The sequence below is a fragment of the Macrosteles quadrilineatus genome, unplaced genomic scaffold, assembly GCF_028750875.1.
Source record: "Macrosteles quadrilineatus isolate MER2022 unplaced genomic scaffold, UCM_ALF_1.0 Scaffold_4__1_contigs__length_99947679, whole genome shotgun sequence".
Taxonomy (NCBI): Eukaryota; Metazoa; Arthropoda; class Insecta; order Hemiptera; family Cicadellidae; genus Macrosteles; species Macrosteles quadrilineatus.
The window spans coordinates 75,322,083-75,349,194 of NW_026542597.1; the positions used below are offsets into that span (position 1 = coordinate 75,322,083).

The 27,112-nt window shown below is 34.6% G+C and overlaps 1 protein-coding gene across 1 annotated transcript in view; it reads left to right on the plus strand.

The window, feature by feature from the left end:
• The window catches only part of LOC128993058 (uncharacterized), an 83,383-nt gene that overhangs the window by 46,562 nt on the left and 9,709 nt on the right, over positions 1-27,112 (plus strand). The window contains exons 5-7 of the mRNA XM_054416813.1: positions 13,736-13,965; positions 16,691-16,868; positions 17,797-17,947. Of these exons, the coding sequence (XP_054272788.1) occupies positions 13,736-13,965; positions 16,691-16,868; positions 17,797-17,947 (559 nt within the window). The remainder of the gene's footprint in view (positions 1-13,735; positions 13,966-16,690; positions 16,869-17,796; positions 17,948-27,112) is intronic.

Sequence of the window (27,112 nt, forward strand, 5' to 3'; positions counted from 1 at the left end):
AACTAACTAACTTATAACTTCTATCAGTTACTTTTTACGGGACTAACTTATAACTTCTAACTAGTTAGAATTTTTTACTAACTTTCCCAACTATGGAAAAATGAAACTTAAAATCAAATTTTTTTAACATTAGTCTTATGGGTTTGCTAAGTAACCATGTTGATTGAATTAAATAATAAGGAAAAATTAAACAAAAGACTTGTAAGTTGTAACATGTGTTCATAAGCCATCTACCCACAGTATACTAGCAAATTACAAAATACAGTACAAAAGGAAAAACATCAGTTAGTTGTTATTATTGAGCAAAAATTATAGCAAAGATTACTCGATACATTGTAGTAAAGGCTAGCAGTGCGGAGTGTCGGATCTGTATATGACGATTAGATTAAGGTACAGTATCTGCAATCCTAAAATGCTATGGGAAGAGAAGGAAACAGGTCCGCGACGTAGGAAGTAATGAAGGAAGTAGTAAAGGTGAGCTGTCCGGAGTGTGGGTACTGTTTATGACGATTAGATTAATGTATCTGCAATCTTAAAATGCTATGGGAAGGGAGGGAAACAGGTCCGCGACGTAGGATGAGGTTAAGGAAGTAGTAAAGGCGAGCCGTGTGGGAACTAGAAACGGTTTGTAGCAGTTAATTATTCTAATTATTCTCATTAATCTAATGTATCTGCAATACAGAAATGCTATGAAAGGGGATGGAAACATGTCCACGACACAGGGAATGGTTAAAGAAGTAGTAAAGGCTAGCAGAGCGGAGTGTGGGGAATGTTTGTGGTAATTAGATTAATGTATCTAAAATACTAAAATGTTTAAAATGCTATGGAAAAAGATGAAAACAGGTTCACAACGTAGGAAGTGGCGTAGGAAGTAGTAAAGTTTACAATCGCAGGGAGTGGGAACCGTCTGTGGCAGTTAGATTAATGTATCTTTAATCCTAAAATGCTATGAGAAGGGATGGAAAGAGGCCCACGACGTAGGAAGTGGTGAAGGTAGTAGTAAAGGCTGGCATCGCAGAGTGGGGGAACCGTTTGTATCAGTTAGATTAATGTATCTGTAATACTTCAATGCTATGAGAAGGGAAGGAAACAGGTCCATGAAGTAGGAAATGGTGAAGGAAGTATAGTAAGGCTAGCAGTGCAGACTGTGGGAACTGTCTGTGGCACTTAGTTATGTATCTGCAATCCTAAATTGCTATAGGAAGGTAGGAAAACAGGTCCACGATGTAGGGAGTGGTGAAGTAATGTCATAATCTTGTTCTATTACTCTATTCTAAATAGTCAGCTGTTGGTAAATATTAAATAGTAAACACTTCTTATTGTTACTTTTGAAAACATTACACTACAAACATCTATGTTGTTAAAATAAAGAGATATAATTTACAACTAGTGTACATGTTGCTCGAATTCGAGCAATTGGAAAGTATTACAGGAGTTATTTCAAAAAGAATAACAGTCATATTTACAATGAGTTTAAAAGAGTTAACTCAAAGATTACCGGAGTGTAACTCAGACCATGTTTATCTTCGTTATTGATAAACCTAAAGCATTCCAGCCGGTTTTCTCCTTCTCAAAATGCCTCGCTGTACAGGCAACACAGGTCATTGAGGGCCAATTGAGAACGAAAAGTCGTTTTGGGGTAGTGTTAGGGCGCATTTGTAACTTAATAGTTGAGATTGTCCAGGGTCAGGTGCTGACTGTGATGAGTTAAGCCTATACGCGCCACTGTTCTGTAGCTGCGGTCGTTATCACGGTTACGCCTCCTTTCTTTGTTTCGTTGTCGTCGCGTCGGGGGCATTTAAAAGAAAAACAACAAATAAACAAATTATAGCTACACAAAACAACAATAAACGCACAAATTTAAGTTACAATCATGCTAACACGATCCGTCATAGCGACACAAAACAACGATAAATACATAGATTTAAGATACAACCATACTAACACGATCCGTCTTGGGGGTTATGTTTACACAAACTCAAATAGTAAATAAATGTACTCAAGGTGTTTCATTGAATTGAAAAATAAATATCAGCAATTAAATTATACTGCTGATCAAAATGTAAACAATTGTGTTCTTCATAAGAATAACACGGGAACTTTCAAAGCCACTGGGGCAGAGCCCAAGGGACTTTTTCAAAAATGTAAGGCCAGTTTGCAAATCTACGCGACACGCCCTTTCCAATGAGACGTCAATGGATAAAATCGGTTTGGAAATGGCGAAGGAGTTCAACCGACAAAGTTTCATGTAGCGTATTAATTATATAGATGTGTGTGTATTTCAATAGTACAAACTCTTCTTCCTAGAGTGGATGTGCTGTCCATGCACACCCACTACTAGATGGGGTTGTGGCCTTAAGTGGTTGATCGGGCGAATTTACCGTTTGTTATTGGTTTTATCTGATTGATTGATTATCTGATTAGTTTATTATTGGTTTTATCGATTGATTGATTGACTGATTAGTGATAACTGTTGCCCTAGAGGTCTTTCATGATTCAAGAGTTTTCTCTGTTATCTGGCATCAGCTAGTACAGGACTGGTATTGCATGTAATTGATTGGTTATTTGTGGTACTAATTGGACTTAAGTAAGTACTTTATCAGTTTAAATTACTAGTCTACAACAATCAAATAGTTTTTGAAGAAACTATGATGAAAGAAAAGCTTTTTACAGTATAGTGTCAAAAGATTGAAATTTACAAAATATTGGGTCCATCATAGGCTTGTACCCATCATTCTAAGATTAAAAACACTGTACTAAGGCTCTAAGACAATATATTACTTTTACAAAATGAATAAAGTTGAACAAAGTCATTTATTAGTGTTTAATCTTCTGTTTCAATCGACATAAACTACCTTCTACCACGTCTACTTCCTGTACTATGAATTTACAATTGACTGTATTTCAAAAGTAAAAAGGTCAAATTGATTAAAAATGGTCAGTTGAGTCACTAAAATATATAAATCGCCAAGAAATATAATAATAATTCACTATATACTGCATCATTGTATGAGAAATGGCAAAAGTTAACAGTAATCTCCTTGAAAGAGGAACATTTTTTCAAATGGATTTTTGAGCCCTAAATATGCAATTAAATTGAGGTAAACCATTAATTCCTCTTGCAACTATATGTAAATTGTCAGGAAAGTTTACTCAAAAATTAATAGGTTATATATTTGTAAAAAAATTATGTAAAAGGTGTTGCGGAAATATGATGCGTGAAACTAGCTATAACTTACCTTAAATGAGGATTATTCTTTAGAAAAATGACTTTTAATGGGCCAAATGTTGAATAGCCTAGTCTTAAATATTATTTAGTTTAACAAAATCTCATTTAAAACTTAAAAAAACAATTTGGGCTATTTTGAGATCAAATTTGATACACCAGATTATAGTCTGAAATGAATCGCCGGTACTGTTAAACAACATTTTTCAAGAAATACACCTTATACTTGCTCTAAATCTTGTCAAATACATTTAAGTTATCCAAACCAAGGGTATTTTATGGTAAAACTGCCATTATTGGGTTTAAATAACTTTTTATTTCAAGAAATGTATGATTTTTAAAAGAATTGGCCAGTTTTGTAGGAATATTTTATTATGGTAATAACTTTGCCATTTATTGCCCAATTTGCATAATTTAAACTTTTAAATGATGGTATTGTCATGTAGTTTATAGAATAATAAATAACTCTCACATATCAAAGGGCAATCTTTGTAAATTATGACTGTCTGCATAGCCTTTTCTTGTTTAGTAGGAAGCATTGCAGAAATACAACGCAGTACATGGTTCTACTGCTGGATTTTACACTTTATGAATTTATACTAAAATAAACCTTTTTGATAGTGTAAAACAAACATTAAACAACTGTCACCAACATAAAAAATGTATTTAGGATTTGCAGTAATAGAGTTTCCCACTGTACTAAGGAAGTCTGTCAAAATACATAGTAATATGGGTCTCTTTAGCACTAATATCAAACAATGACCAATGATTCTTCCTAAAGGATATTAGTATTTTGTTCAGCAGATTATTTCTTTCTATTATGATCATTCAAATCTAAAATCGGGATAAACTCAAAATATACTCACAAAAATACTGATAGGTTATTTCAATCATCAATCAGACAATCAATCACTATTAAGACAAATTTCTTTTTGCAGCTAAAACTTCTTTATGGTAGACAAAGGTATAAGAGACTGATTTCACTTATTTATTAAACATGGCCCTAGGTTAAACTAGAGTTATTTTGATTATACTTGAGATAATAATACTATACGGTACATTATTTCAGTAGGCATGTTAGGAATGAAGGGAAACTCATCGTCCTTTTGGTAGTTTTAACAGAAAAAAACAATCAATCTAGCATCTTTTGGGTAGGTTAAGTACCATATCTTATCAGTCAATCTATTAATCAGTAATCAGCCTATCTATTAATTAGATAAAACCAATAAAAAACGATAAATTCGCCCGATCAACCACTTGAAGCCACAACCCCATCTAGTAGTGGGTGTGCATGGACAGCACATCCACTCTATAAACAACACTTTTTGGCGACGAGTAAAACCCGAAATAATGACATTTTACATGTTCAAATAATCTGTAGTTATTATTCAATCTGTTTTCAACCTACACTACTTTCATCACATTTGACTGAACCACAATGGATGCTGACCAATCAGGGCCGGTTTAACCAATACGCGAACTACGCGGCCGCATATGGCGCCACGAAAAAGTGGCGCCGTGGCGCCAACGGAACAATTTTTTTTTACGTGAACAACGTAATTTTGTTTATTATCGCTCGGAGTTCAAGTATACCACAATAAAGGCATTTATTCTGTTTGTACCAACAGCACTTGAAAAATGTGTATATTTGTACAGCACTACAACTCAAGGACTCGATGCCATTTGCAGTTTCGATTTTGTAGTGAGCTGACGCTCGGCAGCGTACGGCGCGGCGCCTGTGGGTTTCATTTCACGACTTACTCATGCTCGAGTCGAGATGAGATAATCAAGCGCGCAGCGCCAGTTGTCACAACAAGAAACTTCCCCCTCCCTTCCCTCCCTTCTGACTCTTATCCTAGAGCAGAGCACTACGTTGTATTGCACTCTTTTAGTGTATTAGCGTGCGTATTAGCATGTATCGGTATCGTAATGGCGTTGTTTTGATGATTCATGATTGTTGATAAGTGAATGATTACGAGTGTTTTAAGTTTAATTTATAATTAGCGCATTAAATAAGAAGAAAGTATAAACTGAATAAATGAGTAACATCTAGCGAGCCGATACTAAGAAAACAATGGCAGAAAAAAATAAAACGTCTGGCACTTATTATAAAAAGGGTAAGGCGAATTTGGAAGAGGAAGATAAAAAACAAGCCAAATCAAATCCTAAGTGGCGCTGATTCAGGTGTTCGCTTAACTCTGAAAAATTCCTAGAACCGGCCCTGTGACCAATTCAAGGAATTCTTACAAGTTTTTCAACAGCAACAACAAGAACAGTTTCAACAATTATTCTCACATTTCACAAGGCATGAGAAGTCGGAGGTATCAGTAAGTCTTACAAATATTGCTCCATTTGAAAATTTCGAACCTAGACGTGAAAAGTTTTGTAATCATCTAGAACGCTTTTAAAAATTACTTTAAAAATACTCTGAAAGGCCTGACTCAAAAGGAAAGTATTGCTCAACTCTTATGTGTATCTATTGGGTCAGTACATTACAATGCCCTATCAGCTTTTCTAGGCCCAGAGAAACCAATAAAAAACTTACCTTACGATGATCTTGTCAAAGTTCTAACTCAATTGCTTGTTCCTAAGAAAAATGTAGTCGTTTCTCAACATTACTTTTCGAACATTTATCAAAAGAATGGTCAGTCAATATCAGATTTTGTAGCCTCACTTCAGCGAGATTTAGTCGATTGTGAATTTATACAGTTAAATGTGAATGCGAGAAAACAAATTCAATCTCTGATGTATTTTTACGAGCCCAGTTCATCCGTGGCATTCGAGATGATTGGCTTAAAGAACAGATTTTACAATCAAATCTCTCTAGTTTTGACGAAATACTCAACAAGGATATTGCTTTAGAGGCATCAAAACTTCACAGCAAAGAACTTTCTAAACCTAATCAGACATCAAGTTTCAACAATTTTACTTCTACCGAATCTACTAATGTGATTTCCAGCAGTTACAGAACTTCCAGGGACCGTTCGAAAGATCCAGGAAACAGAAGATTAAATTCGAACGACAGATTTTCACCTGAAAACTACAAGTCTAGATCGTCTAGATCTGTCTCCCGAAAAAGGTACATCGACTTCAAGGCCTTGGGAATTGAAAACGTATGATGTGGTAAAAATAGTCACAAGGCAAGTAACTGTAGAGTAGACTATAAGAAGCTCTCGTGTAATAACTGCAAAAGGAAAGGACATGTATCAAAAGTTTGCATTCAATCACTACTCAAAAATTCAAAAGTAGATTTAGTTGAACCGTACTTAAATTCAGCTATTAATAGTGAACAGTACAATCAACCTTTTTATGACCCAACATACGGCATTCATAGCATGAATTAATTGTACCGTAGTAGACCTTTTTGAAATGACTCCCGATCTCGACAAATACCTCATTGATGTAGAATTAAACGGCAAACGTCAATGTTTTGAAGTCAATTCCGGTTCAAAATTTTCCCTACTTTCAGAAAGTGATTTCAAGAAACTCAACCTTGGCCTTCCCCTACAGAATTCTAATGTTTGCTTTCGTTCATACACAGGTAACATCATTAAACCTGTTGGGAAGGTATCTGTTACTGTAACTTACAATGGTAAACAGATAGATGGTGAACTACACATCGTACCTGCAGGACATGACGCTTTGTTAGGTAGACAGTGGATTAGAGGGTTAGAAATCAAGCTTTGTCAGGTGTACGATGAAATGTTTCAGAAACCTTCAAACCATGTTTCAATTCACGAAGCAAACTCGATAAACGCTTTTTCAACCAAACTCAAAATATATAAGTTCAACAGATAAACTAATCGGAGCTGAAGTTAACCAGCTTTATTCTCAATCACTTTTTCAAGTATCCAACTGTGAAATAACTTCAAAGACAATCAAAGAAGAAACCGCAAAAGACCATGAAATGAATGGAACAGTTCGAACCCTGAAAAACAATTCTACTGACTCAGAATACACCCTACTTGACGGTATCTTGTTTAGAAAAGACAGAATTGTAATTCCAACATCTTTACGCTCCAAAATACTCAGTGAACTTCATGAAACTCATCTGGGAATAACCAAAATGAAGCAACTCGCTCGACGCTATGTTTACTGGCCAGGAATTGACAGTGAAATCGAAAGACTAGTTATACCCCCGCCGCAGCAAACCTGCCGACTAAGCGAATTTCCATTTGTCTGAATTGATTTTCAGTTAAAAATATTTTAATAACATTAGGTTTAACGAGTACCTAGGTTTGCTGCTACAAGGAAACTAATAAAGTGTGTTTTTGAGTAAAATATTGATAGCTTAGTACAAAATAAATAAATTTGCCAAGTTTGATCAAAATATATCCATAAACAAGCAAACTACAACATTTGACAATATTCTCCATAAGAATAACATGGAAATTTTAAATTTACAATTTTTTAAATTTTCTCCGTTACTAATAATCGAACAAAAATACTTTTATATACTAAATTATTGGTTTTTTTAAGCTCTTTAAAAAGGTCTAAAGAGAAATCGGGAAATTTTGTGTTCTGAGGGTCAAAAGTGAGAAAAACCAATTTTTACCCCATAAAACCCCCCGTAAAGCCCCGTTCCCATGGTCCGATCGTGCTGGTTCGCGAACTCATTCAAGTTTATCCCGCTTTACACCTTTAAACCAAATTTCATCAAAATCGGACAAAAATTACTCAAGTTATCGCGTTCACGGACGTATATATTTAAAAAAAATTTAAAAAAATTTAATTTAAAATTTAAGAAAATTTTAAAACGTACGTTTTCAGGAAGAGCACTTTTAAAATTTTTTGTTACGTTTTTTGAAACTTTTTTTATTTTTTTATGTCATTGACATTTGAAGTTTCATAAAATGTCCCTGGTAACGCAATATCTTTGGTGATTTTTTATAAATAGAGCATCTATGATGGAAAAACACAAAATTTTGTCCCGACCATCACGGACATAATACTGAATATTAAAAATAGTTAATATTATTTTTATAACTATGTCTTGCTATAAATGAATTTCCTTTTATGGCCATTATACAATAAACAGCTCACTAAGCTTTTGGTATATTTGGTCTTTCTAGAAAAACTATAAAAAAAACTAAAAAAAGTAGAAAAAAAGCCAATAAAGTCTTTTAAGTTTGTATAACTCCGAAAACACTTACCTGACACCTGAAAAATTGATATGTTTTTATAGAGGTGTGCTTCTTTTGTGTATAAATCATTGAAATATGTTGATATTTTAATTTTTTACATTTTTATGATAGCAATCGTCAACGTGATGGTCAGGGACAAGCGGTACGGTCGTGAATTGTCTGGAATTGGATTGTTTCCAAACAATCCTTCAATTATACTGTTAGTTATAATAAAAATATGTGTTTCAATTGAACTAAACTGTTCAATTTACCATGATATTTAATGATATTTAATGATATTTGATTTTATGATCACTATATTTTAGAAATTTCAAATTGGGTTAAAGATAATCTCTCCTCATTCATGAACCAACCCATTCATTCCCACCACACTAGATTTAAGAGTTATATTAAGCCTAAAACCCATAGATTAGAGAAATTTCATTTATCTCCCCAATATATAGGCCCACAAGTTTACAATAAGTTACCACTCCGCATAAAAAATATTGATAGTAAAACACAGTTCAGATCCACCCTGAAGACCTGGTTAAAAACAAAAAATTTTTTTTCTATAGAATGTTATTTAAATAGGGACGTTAAGTTAGATTAATAATTTAGTAAGACATTTTTGTTATTTCTTAGTTTTAGTATATCCTGTATATGACTTTATGTCCTGTCAAAAAATGATGTAATGACATGTAGTAAATAAATAAATAAATAAATAAATAAATAAGTTATTGTCACGACCAAACACAGTATAATCCATAAGGCTGGGTTGGTCGTGAAAAAACCTGCGATGGTCGTTAAAATTTGGTCGTGACATTACGTGTTATTTGGCTCTGTTCTGGCGGTAGCCCTGTACCTCATGTTCGAGGATACAAAGTGGACTTCTAGGTTAATGTAGCAATTGAAATATCATATCAACAAAAATTAAAACCACGTCTACTTCATCAAATGACTACGTACGGTCATGGACACACCAAAATTACAAAAAACATAAACTTACCTTTATTAATCTTGTAACTACTTCTTTCAACATAAAACGACCAACACAACAAACTTGACCTTATTTACAAACATTTTCGTAAATTAAAGAAACTAATAGGTTATATACTATACTGTGATCATGGCATTAATGTCCGAAACATGTAAGTAATATAAAATAAAATGTTTTTAGGGTACTGTGGTATTTTGATTTACTTAGTAATATATATATATATATATATAAATTTGAACGAATGGTGTTTTTGGCCTCTGGGGACATCAAAATGAAAAAGTAAATCGGTCCCGGGTCTAGGTCTTACCTTGCCACCTACGGTAATAGCTACTTCCCTATAGGGAAATTTGCTAAAAGGATGCACAAGTTGCGCCCTAGTGAAAGCAAGTCCACCTAAAGTGTCAGTACATCCGTGGAACCTACCTGAAAATAACTGGGACCGCATACATATAGATTATGCCGGCCCTTATGAAAATCACTATTTTCTTGTTTGTATTGACGCAAGATCCAAATGGGCTGAAATCAAAGTGTTGAAGGAAGCACCCACATCTTCAAACACAATCAATCTGTTAAACAAGATATTTGCTACACATGGGTATCCGAAAGAATGTGTTTCTGATAATGCTACAATATTTACAAGTGAAGAATTCAGAGCTTACTGCAAGATCAACGGCATATTCCAAAAGTTCATTGCCCCTGGGCATCTAGCGACAAATGGCCTTGCAGAACGCAACGTACAAACCCTGAAGAACAAATTAAAGTCAGCTTCTGAAGAACCTGGAACCCTGACAGACAAAGTGAGAAGAATCTTATTCCATTATAGAGCTACTCCATTAGCTAGCAACCAAACCACTGCTGAACTCTACCTCAATAGAAAATTAAGGATTCGACTTGATGCTTTTTTTCCTTACCAGCACCCTAAATCAAGTATCCAGCCTGAAATTAACGCACTAGAAGCAACTTTACATGAACTAAAGCCGCATATTGTCATTTTGACAGAACATGACATGAGAGAAGATGAATAAAATAGATTCAATTTAAACAAGTATAAAATCAATGCATCTTTCTGCAGGAAAATATCACACAAGGGAGGTGTTATGATACTATCACAAGAAAACATTGAATGGAAGCAGGTGGCTGTGCCTAGTTTTTTAAGTGATAGTTACTTAGAAGAAAAGCAATTTGAGTTTTGTGTTTCTAGTTGTTTTAAAAATAAATGTAAGTTTCTAGTTATAGGCATTTACAGGTCCCCAAGTTTTGATGTAAAAATATTTTTGGAAAGATTGAATATTTTAATTGATTTTTATGGTAAAAAATTTAATGGTAAAAAATTTAATAATATTATTATAGGAGGAGACATTAACATTGATATTTTAAAGAAAAATCATAATTGTAAAATGCTGAAAGATACTTTAAAAAGTCATGGTATGAAATATCTGGTAAATTTTCCTACAAGAATAACTGTAGACTCAAAGACAGCCATAGATAATTTTTTTGTTAAGGCTAAAGATGTATTTATTACTGTTGAAGGCATAGTGACATGTTTGTCAGACCATGACGGACAAGTCTTAGAAATTAATTGCTTGAATTTCAAACAACAAAATGAAAAGTCAGTGAAACAAGAAATACGTAAATTCTCTCAACAAAATACTGAATATTTTAGCATGCTTTTAAGAAATGAAACTTGGGCCGATGTATACTTTGCATCACCAGAAAAAAATATAATAATTTCAATAGTTTATTTAACTTTTATTTTAATGTGGCTTTTCCAAAAACATTAATCACTAAAACTCAGAAAAAAATCAGTGGATTACAGATGAACTCAGGGCTAAACAATACATGTTAGTTACAAAAACAAAAGAATTAAGAGAATGTAGACAATATGAGGTAAACGAGTTACTAAAAAAAAAAGAAAAGCTTAAGTTTAGGAAAGAATTAAATGAAGCTAAAATGAAATACTTTGAGAACAAAATTAGTAAATCCTCAAATGTCCAAAGAACTGTATGGGGCATTATAAATTCTGAAGTTGGAGCTAACAACAACAAAAAATATAGTGATATTAGTTTAGTTAGGGGCAAACATCTTATAGAAGACCCTAAAAATGTCTCAGATACTTTTAATAACTATTTTATAGACATAGTAAAAGATGTAGAGCCAGACTGTAACATTAAGGTGCCATGTGTAGATGAAGAAGCTATATCTGTTCAGGAATGTTCAATTAAGCCTAAGTTTAATTTTCAACCTGTTGATAAGAGGGAGGTGGAAAATGTTATCATCATTAAAAAATAAAAATTCTAGTGGCTATGATGAAGTGCCTGTTACACTTCTTAAGAGTATAAAATATTAGATAAGCAAAATTATAGCTCACTTAATTAACTCATATTTCGTTACAGGTATATTTACAGATCAATTAAAGAAGGCAAAAGTCATTACAGTACATAAAAAGGATGACACAAAAAATATTATTAATTATCGCCCTGTTTCGTTGTTACCAGCCATTTCCAAAATTTGTGAAAAAATAGCAAATAATCAGCTTACACATCATACCTTGAAAAATTTAATTTGATGGATAGTAATCAACATGGGTTCAGGTCTGGGAGATCGGTTGTTAGGTACTGTTGCTGTTTCATTTATAGAGTCAGTAATTGACCGTGTTGATAAAGGTGAAAATACAATTGGCATATTCATGTACCTATCGAAAGCTTTTGATAGTGTCAAACATTCTTTACTTTTGAAAAAATTACAAACTATTGGAGTATCAAATAATTCATTGCAATGGTTTCATTCATATCTAACAAATAGAACTCAATATGTGGAAATCACACATCGAAAAAACAATAAAAAATCATTAAGACAGCATCAGATTTAAAGACAATAAAATATGGCGTTCCGCAAGGGTCTATTCTTGGTCCATTGCTTTTCCTGTGCTATGTTAAGGACATGGACAAATTACTTTCATGTAAGCCTATCAGTGAAATATGCCTGTATGCTGATGATTCTAATTTACTCATTTCAACACCTAAAATAGAACAAACGGAAATGGTTGCTTTCATAGAACTTGGAAACCTTGGAGATTACTTAACGTATCAAAATTTAACATTAAATCATGATAAAACCAATTTTATTACATTTAAAACTCCACAAAGTAGAAGTCAAATAGAACCAATGATTGTGTTTGATTCCCACATAATTGATCCAAAGTCAAGTACAAATTTTCTTGGCCTGACTATCAATAAACACCTTAATTGGAATGAACACGTAAACAAGATCTTGACAAAAATGAACTCTGGAATTCATCCGCTTTCAAAAATGTCTTTTTATTGTAATTTAACAACATTGAAAAATATTTATTTTGCTTACATACATTCTCATATTTCTTTTGGTATTTGTTTATTTGGAGCAACAAAAAAAGCAAATTTGGATGGTATGTTAAGACTCCAAAAGAGGGCTATAAGAGTAATGCTGAAATTGAATCATGATGATTCGGCCAGAGAACATTTCAAACAGTTAAAAATACTGACGGTTTATGGCCAATATGTTCTTGACGTCATTTTGTGTGCAAAGAACAAAATTCTTAATGATGTCCCTCACGTACCCACACATCATTATAACACTAGAAAAAATAACTCTATAAGGCAAAATCAGCACAGACTGAAGCTCTATGAAAAAAAAAACCAACATATGTTGGTGAACAGTTTTTAAGATTAATCCCAGAAAATATTAATAAAGAAAAAAATTCAATTAAATTTAAAAGACAACTGAAAGCTTATTTAATTAACAAGGTAATTTACTCGCTGGATGAATTTCTAAACCTCCCTCTTAATAAACTAATATGAATGTATCAACAAAGCTTCCTTAGATGAGTTGTAGGAAATAATGTTAGTTTATGCATTGATAATTTTAAGAAACCCTTGGTTATACTTTTTCATACCTGTATTTTTACACTATTTATGTATGTTATATGCTACTTACAAATAAAGATTATTTGAATTTGAATTTGAATTATCCTGATCAAAGACCCGACCATATTGAACCAGAACCAGACCAACCTACAGAAGTTAACATTCCAGTTCGCTCTCCATGACCAACAAGACAACGACGACAGCCACCTTGGTTACGAGACTTTATCGTTCAAAAATAGTTTATGTTCTTCTCAATAAGTGAGGGAGAGTGTCATAATCTTGTTCTATTACTCTATTCTAAATAGTCAGCTGTTGGTAAATATTAAATAGTAAACACTTCTTATTGTTACTTTTGAAAACATTACACTACAAACAACTATGTTGTTAAAATAAAGTGATATAATTTACAATGTGCGTGTATTTCAATACTACGGTCACAACAAGTAAGTTAATTGTAAAAAATTAATATATTTTTATTATATTACAGTTGATGGATTATACAAGATGACTGACCGTGTAGAGGAGAGTAAGAAACTTGAAATGCCGAATGTATGTACTGAAAAACAAGTAGATAACGATTTTATCAACAACGTTTGCGAGCCCAAGTTTAACAAGATGGGTTCAGGAGATTATGTTTTACGGCTGACTATACAGTCCTACAAGCAAAGCAACGATAAAATACCGAAATATAGGGACAACGCCCCGTATAACTACTATGTAAGTATGTGCCTAAATTAAAGTCCTGCTGATTTAAGGGTAACTATTTAACCTTGTTTGGATTAATGAAACTAACATGATGCAGACTTTTAATATGAGACTTCTGGTGTAAAAACTTCAGATGTGGTATGAATAAACCGTAGTAAACTGTTGTAGTACACTGCAATTTAAACCGCACAGTTGTGCAATTGTGGTTGGAGGGAAATTCTATATAACGGGCGGTACGTGAGTGGTTTTTGTTATTTTTGCCTTTGGTCCTTTAGGGATTAGCGCATTTGGATTGACGAGGTTAATTAAGACTTTACTATACCTATAGTAGACAAATTTGGAAATTTTATTTGATTTGATTCAAACTAGGAGCTGTGTAACCTAGAGATTATTGTTTTAAGTGTTCTAAGGCCTCGTTCACATGTATCGACTTTCCGCCGTGCGCCGTGTACGGCACGACGTTGTGTTTATTCAATAGCATTGCTGTAAATGTAACCGTTCACACGTATCGACCACCGCACCGCGCCGTCCACGGCGGCCGTGGACATTCACGACCTTCTTCAAGCGACGACGCGGTGTCGCGCCGTACTCGCCCTCTTGAACACGATAGTCTCTTATGGTCGCGTTCACACAGGTCGACGCGGGGCCGTCCCAACTCGGTCTATCGCATGCGCAGATGTTGTTTATTTCAGTGTCTTCGTGGATTCGAGAGGTGTAGTACAACCATCACAAAAGGCGAAATCTTCCACTTTTGTAACAAATTTGTAAAAATAACTTATGTGAACAGGTCACAGGTACATAGTATTATTTGATTTCAAACATTAGTTTTTAAACAGTAAAGTCATGCCTTAAGATGGGCCACAAATCTGGTTTGTAAATATTTATCAGATTTCTTTTGAAATGTAGTCAGCTTAGCCTACATAATTTGTATCATACATAAAATACACCTTTTATCGCAAAATCTGAGAGTAACGCCAAGTCTCTCCACAGCTAGGACGGTTCTGTTTCTTTAATTAAGCCCCATTGCACTTTTACTAACAGTTCATCGAATAAAGCAACAGACATTCGAAAAAATGATTATAAAATTTACTTTCGTTCTTTCTTAGAAAATAAAAGACCTGATAAAAGAATAACAAATGCTCCTGTTACTGTCCTTTACATGTTAGGGTGTACCCACTTTAGCCTATTATGCCTCCTTTTGCTTTGACGATGTAGCAAGTAACAGAGCATCCTTGTTAGGTTATCCATTTTTACAGACTGAACAAATGTGGCAAGAAGTCATCTACGCACGACTTAAGTCGTGTTGTTCACGGCGCTGTTCAGGAATGCACGGCGCACTGTGGAAAGTCGATACGTATGAATGAGGTCTAAGTGATAAAAAAACCACCATAAATTTCAACAGTAAGTTGTTGATTCTATAAGTGAACTGTGAACTCCAAGCTATTCAACAAACAAATATGAACAAATTTATTTTATACAGTGTGTCCATAAAAAACGTTTCAGGACTTTAGAACATGAATCCTCATACTAAAAGGAAGAAAAAAGTTTATGTGAAGGTATGTCCGAAAATGCTTATTTACCCAGTTATCTGCCAATTTGTTTTTCATACAAAATTATTTTTATCTGTGAAGTTTTTCATTCGATGATTATGAAATTTGGTAACCATGTTAACACCTACAAGATCTATTATAGAAAAAATAATAAAGTTGTTCCAATTGTAAATTTCAAAATAGTGGCCATTTTAATTTTTATAACTTAAATAACTCAAAAACGGCTAATTCTATGAAAAGTTGTCAAGTACACTCTTTTTTAGAATTTTTAATTCTCTATCAAAAAATACCAAGAACAAAAGAGATCGAACAAAATATAACTGAAATATAACGTTTTTGTGTAAAAATAAGGCATAGTTAGACGGGGAACCGTTAATTTTGCCTGGTCTTACAGCTAAAACACGTTCGGTTCTATTTTAGTTATCTTTTGTCCGATCTTTTTGATCTTGGTATCGTTTGATAGAAACTTAAAATTGCTAAAAAAGTATCCTAATTGACATATTTTCATAGAATAAGCTGTTTTTGAGTAATTTAAGTTATAAAAATTCAAACGGCCGCCATTTTGAAATTTACTGTCGGAACAACTTTGTTATTTTTCCTATAATAGGTCTTGTGTATGTTAACATGGTTACCAAATTCCACAATCATCGGATGAAAAACTTCACAGTAAAATATATTATTTTACAAAAACAAAATGGCAGATAACTGGGTAAATATGCATTTTCGGACATACCTTCATATAAACCTTTTTCTTCCTTTTAGTACAAAGATTCATTTCCCAAAGTCCTGAAACGTTTTTTATGGACACCCTGTATAAATAAACATTTTGTTCTTAACAATTTAATTTGGCTGCAAAATTGTAAAGCAGAAGCAAAATGATATAAAATGGATCTAGATCACAGAATAACTCAAGACTAGAAGATTTTGTATACATTAAAATGGAATTTGTTAGCGTCTCTTTTATTTGAATAAAATTTTCCAGACACTTCAATATGATCTGTATTGTAAGCAAAACATCAGTACGTTGTTAACAGTGACATAAATTTAAAACATAATAGTCATAAAAATATTCTCAATCATATTTTCTATTTCAATTAACTGCTAGTTAGCAATCCTTTTTATCATCACAGAATTTGGTTTTTTACTATTTTTAGTATTATTACTTACTAAACTATTTTTTGTTTCAGTGCTATTTTACATTGTTGGGCAAGAAACAGAAAGATTTTAAAATTAAAGGGAATGAAACTATCAACGCGTGTATGGTTAACATTGACACAACGGCCGTCCCGAATGAAGGGAAAATGATTTGGACATGTAAAGTCATAGAGAAAGGACCTTGTCCACCGACCGTGATTGTGAATGATAGTGAGTTGGGTTTAAAAACTCTTTTCTTAATAATAATTTTATACTATTATTACTATCATATATAAAGTGGTATTTCATGTGCATTGTGTTTGAGTTTTGCTATACAAGAAAGTATTTTTAAAAGTATCTATGTATTTCTTAAACCTTCCTAACTTAAATGTGGAACTTGGCGTGTATTTAATACACTACATGTTTTTTTTTGCAACTAATTTGAGAGAACGGCTGGTCGTAGAAACTGGTAGAAGCGTAGGTCTTGGTCTGTAGATAAGCCATCAAAAGAAAACTAGGTCACTTCACTTGGGGCGTAACAATTAAATTATGTGAATTAAAATAATGTTTATCCATTGTGCTTTAAAACCATCGTAACTTACAATGAAGAAAATGGGTTTAATATTTTTTTACATGACAGAATTTGAAAATTAATTTGTTATTAACTGATTCAGTTAAAACTAGCTACGAAGCAGTGCTAAAATAAGTGATTAGTAGTTTGTATGGGATATAATGTCTACCAGAGTCCAGGGTTACTATTGTTTATCTTTTGTTAGGGTAAAAAAGGGAAAAACAAATATCTTAACAATTTTAACTAATTCCCAGATTTAAAAAAATCCCAAACACTTGTGAGTTTTTTACACAATGTTGTCTGTAGAACTGCATCCTGTAGAGATATATCTGTATTTATTTACTCAAAACACTTAACACTATGTTTGTTTAACTAATTTGAAAAGGTTACTTAGTATAGGTACTATAAGATATGAGAACAACTCTTCTACTTATTCCATTGTGGTAAAAAAAAACTTTAATCTTGTAAAAATTTAAAATATACGTTAAAAAACTTTACAGGTCCACAATTTTTTAACCTTTTAACCAACCTACCTATGTACCTGTTGTGTTAAAATTTTTAATTTCATGAGTACAATTTTTTTTTCAGAAACATATTTGGATAACACAAAATTTGTTGAAGGAAAATATGAAATATGTGCAATTTGGGAGGTAGAAAATGAACAAGTTGGTAGAAAATGTGTAACAGTGGTGTGCAAAGAGAAAAATAAGTCGGAACATAAACCAGACTTGATAGTCTCGTAAGTGTATAATAACATACAAGGGAGAATCAAAAAGTTGTGGTTTGATCCTGGAAAACAGTCAATATCTTTCTGATTGTTTGAAACTGGACCCAGTTGTTCTCCATCTTTGGTATTTTATTAATAATAAGACAATTTAGAAAGAAACGTTTCTCTCTGATGAGGCTATGCTATGATGTTATTTTTTAAGTAAAATCTGTTTGGTTTAAAAATGGTCGAAATGACTTTCATGACGAAAAAGAGAGTGAGACCTTAACATTGTCCATAGTTGGGAAAGTTAGTCAAAATTTCTAACTAGTTAGAAGTTAGAAGTTAGTCCCATATAAAGTAACTGATAGAAGTTACTAGTTAGTTACTTTAAAAGTCACTGATAGAAGTTACTAGTTAGTTGAAAAACTAACTGATAGAAAATAAAGTTAGTTTTCGACATTTGTAGAAGATAGCTGTTTGTTGGACGGTTGTTTTAAAGGATTTCATATGTAATGAAATAATGACACATCTTGGTTACTAATTATTGTGTTTTAATTAAATATTAATTAAACATTGTCACATTTACATTACATGTAATGTAAAAACATTCATTACTACAACAAAATTTACTTTAAATGCCTATTAAACTTTAAAAGAAGATGTTTTCAAAATTGGTGTCGCTGATTCTTCCTCGTCTGTTACTCTGTTAGTGATGACTAGGCTTGCCGCTCTGAACAGGCGTTCGCAGTGAACAAAGGTGTTTTTTAACTTGTAGATTTATATTTGTAGTTATCTTATTATAATGTATTTGTTTCATGACTAGTGAATATTTTGTTAGTAAATTTATAACTCATAATGATTTACACATTAGTTTTGCCGTGAGTGAATACTGAGGCAATGTCAGTGTGGTAGACACATCGGCAACGTCGCAGATTCGCACGTGCTCCCGCCCGGCTGGGAAATATCGTACACCAGGCGGCCTCCTACCAGTCATGGGAGACATTTTTGTCTACAAATATAAATCTGTTTAAAAACCACATTTGTTCGCATTATAAAATCTGTCATATTGGTGTTATTTCTTGTGTCACGGCAAACACGATGGTATTTTGAACGAAATTTTCAGTGTCCTATTAACGATGTTAGCATACGTTTTAAAAACTAACAGCTAGCAGCATAAAAACTATTGTGAATAAATTTTTTTAAATGAATGGAAATATTAACAATGAACCTACCAATAAGCCATAAAAATTTATGAAAGATTGGCTCAGTGGTTTGTATACAAATAAATTTTAAACTTCAGTGTTAGTACAGAGTTTCTTAAAAACCGGTACTTTTTAGGATCTTTCAACTATATAAATTTTTTTGGTAAACGGAAATTAATTGACACCACTTAAAATGTATTTAATCCAGCTTATATTTAATTTTTGTTTCAACAAAATCGGATAATTTATCTCAGATATATTTAGGCTCAAACTCGAGTGCACATATTTATTTCCCCGACAAAGGTGATACAAAACTTGTCATCACTCTGTTTTCAATAGTTCAAAAGACAAAAACAAATAGTGATCATCTCACCTTTCCTGACATAAACATTACTTTCAATACACAAACATAAGTTACATCTGAAGTTTCCGGTTAGGTCAAAACGCAGTTTGTTGATGTTCAATTAGCTGAATTTTACACTAAAATTTATTGTACAACAATTAATGGACAGCAATTAATGGATTACGAAATATCAGATAATTTTTTAAAGTCTGATCAAGTAGTTTTTCCAGTGTGATAAAAGTATAGTTTACTACTAAATTTGAAAGTGGCCTATTTGTGGCGAGATAAAGTTTAAAAGAGCATGGGAAACACATTGAGAAATACACTATAACTGTACTAAAAAATAAAAATTATATTCATTAAAAAAATACATAGGCCTATTCCACTTCAAGTTAAAAACGAGACCATCATACTTTTTCTCCACTTGCCTCGAAGCAATTGTGACAGATGCAATTATTTTTGTTTTGGGTACAAACACAATAAACATTTTAACCCGTTTCCCCATTTTCATTTTTTAAACTTGTTGAAATATGTCACTTAAGATTGGTCACTAGATATCACACTCGCCCGCCATTGCAGACAAATATTATTAATCTACTCCTACTTAATTAAAAATTGTTCACCTGCTTAATAACTTATGTATTTAAAATATTTAACTATCACTAAAATATATATAACGACAAGACAACTAAGAAACTAACAAAAAATTTACGCCTGTGTTAAATAGTTTTCTTATTATAGTATGTTATATATAGTAAGCTGAATGAAAATTTAGTATCCATATAGCAATGATTCATTATAATTTAATATTAACATTGATCAGCTGGTTTATTGGTTTCAAAATAAATGTAATGAAAAGAACATGAGTTTTATTAGCAAAATAATTTAAACTATTAATTTTGAACATTGGTGCCGAAACCCCTTAGGAATCAACTAAATGTCAAATAAAGGGATTGTTACAAGGTCCAAAGCCAAAATGTCACTTGTAAGACAACAAGATGGTGAAGATAAATCAAGTGGAAAGTCAGTTCCTATCACAGCAAAATCTCACAAAACTAGTTCAAGTCAAAGTAGAAATAGAAGTGTTACAGAAGTTGTTGATGAGCTTATAAAGATACAGGAAGAGGAGACAGCTGTAATAATCTCTTCTGCACAAGCAAATGCTTTAGCTGAAAAGGCTATTGCTGACAGAAGACTGGCTCAAGTGCAAGAAGAAGCCAAGTTGAAGGAAATAGAAGTCAAGAAGAGGTTACTTGAAGGTCGTCTTTCACTTCTTAGCAAGGGATCGTCTAGAGGTAGCAGTAAGTCATCACGACGGACGCTCGATTCACTTCTACAAGAGCCAATATCGACTAAGGATGCTGTCGAACAGTGGATGCAGGTGAAGGAAACTGACAAATCTGATCAGAAATTTGGTTTGGAGCCTTGTGGCATGAATGAGATGAAGACTTTGAGGAAGGAAGATTTCATACAGCGACAGGATTTTCAGTCTAGTTTTTCGCCTCGAGAAGAACATTGTGCTGGTCCTCGAGATGCAAAGACTGAAACACTGGAGCTAAATGGAAAAGATAGGAAGCATATTCTTCGAGATGTTTTGTGTTCCCCTCAAGATATGCAACCTAAATCTCAAAGTTATCCAAATGACTATCAGTTTGAAACAAATAGAAATACAGTAGTAAATAAAGGATATTTAACCAACGATGAAATGTCAAATAGAAAGAAGATGCCTGCAAGAGTTTTATCTACTCTTCCAAGCTTCAGCGGAGATCTTGACCAATGGCCCGCTTGGATAGCTGAGTACAATCGTTCGACTGAATTGAATGATTACACGGACCTAGAGAATCTTCAGAGACTACAGAAGTCCCTGTCCGGAAAAGCAAAGGAAATTATTTCAGCCCTATTGATATATCCCGAAAACGTAAAAGAAATTATAAATTTGTTGGAAAAACGTTTCGGAAGACCAGAAATCATAATTAAGAACTTAATTGCAAGTGTGAGAAGTCGCCCACCTACAAAAGATTACAAGCCTGACACTTTGGTGACTTTCAGCGACATGGTGCGAAACTTAGTGGTGACAGTGAAGTCCTTGAAGCAAGATCACTATCTGTTCAACCCCCAACTGATGGAAGAATTGACTGATAAGCTATCCACCAACATGAAACTTAATTGGGGAATGCACGTCACATCACCACAGTCTCAAATAAAACATCCTGTCGGCCTGGACACTTTTTCAATGTGGCTTTCTTCTATGGCAGATGCAGCAACTATATGTGCTCCTAGTACATCATCTTTACCTGGAAACTACAAAAGTGCAACAATTGGGAATTCAAACCAAAGAAACTACGTTTTTATCCAAGAAGAAAGTGACAAAAGACCTGGAAAGCGGATGTGTCTTTGCTGTAAGAAAAAAGAACATTGTTTGGAAGACTGCAAGCAGTTCTTAGAATATGATGTGAACAAGAGATGGGACACAGTCAAGAGTTGCGGTGTGTGTTTCAATTGCCTGAAAACGAAGCACCGAGCAGCAAAGTGCCGTAAAAGGGTTGCCTGTGGAGTGAACGGTTGTACCTACTCTCACCACAAACTGTTGCACTGCCTCACAAAGAAAGAAGATGAGAACACAAAAAATCCTGAACCAACTGAAGTACAAACAGAGCACGTAGGGTACCAAGAGGAAACAATAGCAAGGGTTCTCTTAAGAGTTCTCTCTATGACTTTGGTGGGGAGAAATGGAGTGAAAATTGACACGTATGCACTTATTGATGATGGTTCTACCGTTTCCATAATTGAAAAAGATTTGGCAGAAGAACTTGGAATTGAAGGTCCTGAAAAACCTATATCGTTTTCATGGACAGATGGGTCTGTTTACACTGAAGAGCAGTCTCAAACCATATCAGTGACAGTTATTGGAGAAACAGGAGAAGAGTTATTACTGGACAATGTGAGGACATTGAGAGAGTTGCAGCTACCAACACAATCAATTAGCATGGAGAAAATGAAAAGAAAATGGTCGCATCTACAAGACATCCCAGAGGAAGTTTTCAGACGTGGTCGGCCAAGACTCCTAATTGGACATGAGCACATCCACCTGACAGTTCCTCTGCAAGTTGTGATTGGGCCTGCCAATGCACCTATTGCACTGAAGTCAAAATTGGGATGGACAATTAATGGCCCCACTGGAAAAACATTTACCAAACTCGAGTCGATAAGGAATTTGTGATGTTTAAAAGCGAGATAAAAAGAAAAAAGACAATCCTCACTTACCTGAAAGTCGGTCTGTTGCTTGGCGAAGATTAAACTATGTCGATGAAAAAATGAAAGAAAATCCAAAACTTAGCGAACAATATCATAAACAGATATTAAGGACTACGCAGAGAAGCTGAGCCCAGATAAAGCTAACAACAGGAGTGAGAAGACATGGTATCTCCCTCACTTTTCCGTGATCAACCCAAGGAAACCAGACAAGTTCCGGTTTGTGTTCGACGCAGCTTCGAAAGCTCACGGACAAAGCTTAAACAGTCATCTACTTCCTGGGCCAAACTTGTTTAACAGTTTGATTGGGATTCTGTTTCAATTTAGAAAACACAAGATTGCGTTTGCAGCAGACATAGAAGAAATGTTTCTGAGAATAAAAATAATAGCAGAAGATCAAGATGCACTACGCTTTCTCTGGAGAGGAGAAAATAGAAATCTTGAAGAATGGTGTATGACATCTATGATTTTTGGAGCGGTGTGCTCACCTACTAGTGCCATCTATGTCATGAGGAAAAATGCTGAAAAATATGGAAAAGAAAACCAAGAAGCTTTGCATGCCATACAAAAACAGTTTTACATGGATGACTATCTGGACAGCAGAGAAACTATTGACGAAGCAGAAACTTTGGTAAAAGATGTAGTAAATATCTGCCAGAAAGGAGGATTCAACTTGAGGAATGTCATCAGTAATTCAGAGGAACTAATTAGTTCACTGCCCAAGTCAAAATGGTCAAGAAATTACTCGAATGAAGAAGTGGGATTAACATCCGAAGATACAGAACGAGTTCTCGGACTGCACTGGAACTTTCGTGAAGATGTCCTTGTCTTTAAAGTGAACTTCATTAAAGTAAAGAATGAAATTGTACAATTAAAGGAGTCGCCAACGAAGCGACAGGTTCTGCAGGCTGTGATGTCTATTTACGATCCATTGGGATTCATTACTCCAATTACGATGAAAGGAAAAATCCTTGTACAAAACCTGTGGAAGTTTAACATTCAATGGGATGAAGTAATACTAGCCGAATTAGAGAAGTTGTGGGAAAACTGGATGAAAGATGTAAAGAAGTCAGAAAACTTGAAAATACAACGTTGCTACAACCTAACTTCAAATTGCTCCTTGCAGCTGCATATATTTTGTGATGCGAGTGAAAAAGGATTTTGTTCAGTAGCCTATTTCAGAGTCGAAAAAGGAGATCAAGTTGAGGCTACATTTGTACTGGCAAGATCGCGTGTTGCTCCTCTAAAGTCGTCCACCATCCCTAGACTTGAACTGCAAGCAGCTGTATTAGGCAGTCAAATTGCATCTTTGATCTATCAGTTTCACAAAATGGAAATAGACCAAACATACTTTTGGACGGACTCAAGAATTGTGTGGTGCTGGATTCAAGCAACTCAAAAGCAAAAGTCAGCCTACGTTGCTAATCGTGTTGATAAAATACTGAACAACTCAGACAGAAATCAATGGAGGTGGTTACCTACGACAGAAAATGTAGCTGATGAAGCTACACGGGAATCATCAACTCCATTAACGAATGATTGCCGTTGGCTTCAAGGTCCAGCCTTCTTACTTAAAAAAGAAAAAGAATGGCCAAAAATTGAAAGCATTTCGAGAAAAGAAGACTGCAATGAAGTGGCCTTAGCAATTTTACCTGATAACAAGGTAAATATTATCGATATGGAGAGATTTTCAAAATACTCCAGGCTCATAAGAGCAGTAGCATGGATGCAACGCTTCATTTCCAATACGAGATGTAAATCCGAGAGAAATTTGGATGTGAGTCTTGGTGTTGAAGAGCTTCAACGAGCTGAAGAAATCTGCTTCAGACTTGCACAATTAGAATCTTTTCCCAAAGAAATGAAGAATCTTGAGGAGAACAAGCCAGTTCCCCGAGAAAGTCGACTTTATAAGCTAAGCCCTATTTTGACAGGGAACTTATTGAAAATGAGAGGAAGGACTGAATATGGGAACCAAATCAGTCAAGAGCTGAAAAATCCCATAATTTTAGATCCTAAACATCGACTTACAGTCCTATTGATCCAACATGAACATGAACAGGCAGCTCATCAGGGTCAAGAAACTGTGGCAAATAATTTGAGACAACGATTTTGGGTAATCCGTTTGAAGCGAGCAATTAAGAGCTGTTGGGCAAATTGTAAGAAGTGTCAGCTGCGCAGAAACACACCTAAAAATCCTGAGATGGCTCCTCTTCCGGCAAACAGATTGGAACCTTATGGACGTCCATTCACCTGTGTGGCTGTGGATTATTTTGGTCCTCTGGAAGTCACTATAGGTCGCAGAAGAGAAAAGCGATATGGAGTGTTGTTCACATGTCTGTCAGTGCGAGCGGTACACTTGGAGATTGCAAATTCTCTCAATACGGACTCGGCAATTCTTGCAATCAGGAGATTCGCAGCAAGACGGGGTTGTCCTTCGGAATTGATCTCAGACAATGGTACCAACTTTAAGGGCGCAGAGAAGGAATTAAGAAAAGGACTTGACTCGTTCGATAACAAAAAAATTAAAACGTTCTGCGTGGGGAAGATGATGAAGTGGACGTTTCTACCTCCGGCGAGCCCTCACATGGGTGGTGCGCACGAACGTCTTATACAATCTGTGAAGAAATGTTTAAGAGTGATTTTAAACACCCAAGCTCCTAAAGAAGAAACGTTGACTACTCTATTATGTGAAGTAGAATACATAATCAACAACAGACCCTTATTTCCTGTATCAGACGACCCTAATGATGAGCTCCCTTTGACACCAAACCACTTTCTCCAGGGAGGAGCAGATAGAGTCACACCAGCTGTCATTATAACAGAGAAGCACCTGCATAGACAATGGAAGATCGCACAGGACATGTCAGACAAATTCTGGAAACGTTGGCTGAAAGAATATGTGCCTTTACTAAACAAACGCTCCAAGTGGCACACAACACAAGTAAATCTGCAAGTCGGTAACTTGGTCCTTATAACTGATGAAAACCAAGCCAGAGGGCATTGGGCTAAGGGCAAGGTGGAAGCGGTACACCCTGGGCGAGATGGCCAAGTTAGAGTAGCGGACGTTCGAACAGCCACCGGAGTCTGGAGGAGACCTGTAACCAAACTGGTGAAGCTGATGACCTGAGAAACCCCCCTGGGAGAAATGTTAAATAGTTTTCTTATTATAGTATGTTATATATAGTAAGCTGAATGAAAATTTAGTATCCATATAGCAATGATTCATTATAATTTAATATTAACATTGATCAGCTGGTTTATTGGTTTCAAAATAAATGTAATGAAAAGAACATGAGTTTTATTAGCAAAATAATTTAAACTATTAATTTTGAACAGCCTGTCACGGTCAGATATTGAACATCGACTGAAGTGAAGACATTGTTTTGACACTTGAGATTACAGTACATATCAATCGCCAAACAAACATTCCCCCTTCCCACCCTTCGGTGCTTGGGGTATTGTTATTGGCTGCCATTGGCTCGCCCCCTGGGTCCGCTGCATACCAAAGCGACTGGACTTTGACTTTCTCTTTCCCCACCCCCCACGATGTTTGTCACACAAGGGCGCTGACCTCTCACGTACGCACGCAACACGCAACCCTCACTGAACACGTAAAATAAATAACCCGTACTGGAAATACTTTCGCCTGACCAGAAAAGCTAACGATTTAAAACTAGCGAATATATTAACTATTCGTTGTCTATTAAACTAACTGAGTAGAAGTTATTTCCAGCTCTTTTTAAAAACTAACGAATAAAATATAAGTTAGCAAAAAAAAACTAACGAATAGCACTATTTTTTAGAATTTCTATTCTTTATTCCCAAGTATGATTGTCACTGATGATGAACTGGATGCTAAAGTTGCTAAGGAGATTCATAAAAACATCGGTTTAACAATCAAGGATCTTTCGCTTTGTTTCCCCCAGGTTGTACAGACTTTGTCTCACAACAGCAAGGCTAAATCAAATTACCTGCAATATGGGTGCAGAAAATGTTTACAGATCACCAAAAAGGTTAGAAAACGTAGGAGCTTTTATAGTTTTAGACCATTGGAGATTACAGAATAAACCGAATGCACCATTCCTGGACAGACCTTTTATTCACAACTTGGTGTCCGTGCACATTTCACACACTTTATGATAAATTTCCATAGATTTTAAAGACTGCACCTCAAACTATTCAATCGCAGCACACATTTGAACTTGACTATTGCTTCAAAGGGCGCCGCGACCACATCTCTGTGAACACATCTGAACGTGAAAGTGTGTTTAGTGGTGGCACCTTACTTTCTGAACAGCCCTTGTTTTTTGTCATAAAATAAAGTGTGCTGATTTTCTGATAACCGATTGATCGGCATTCCCATAATTCAGTGCAAGCGGGCAGGTTAAATTCCTGGCA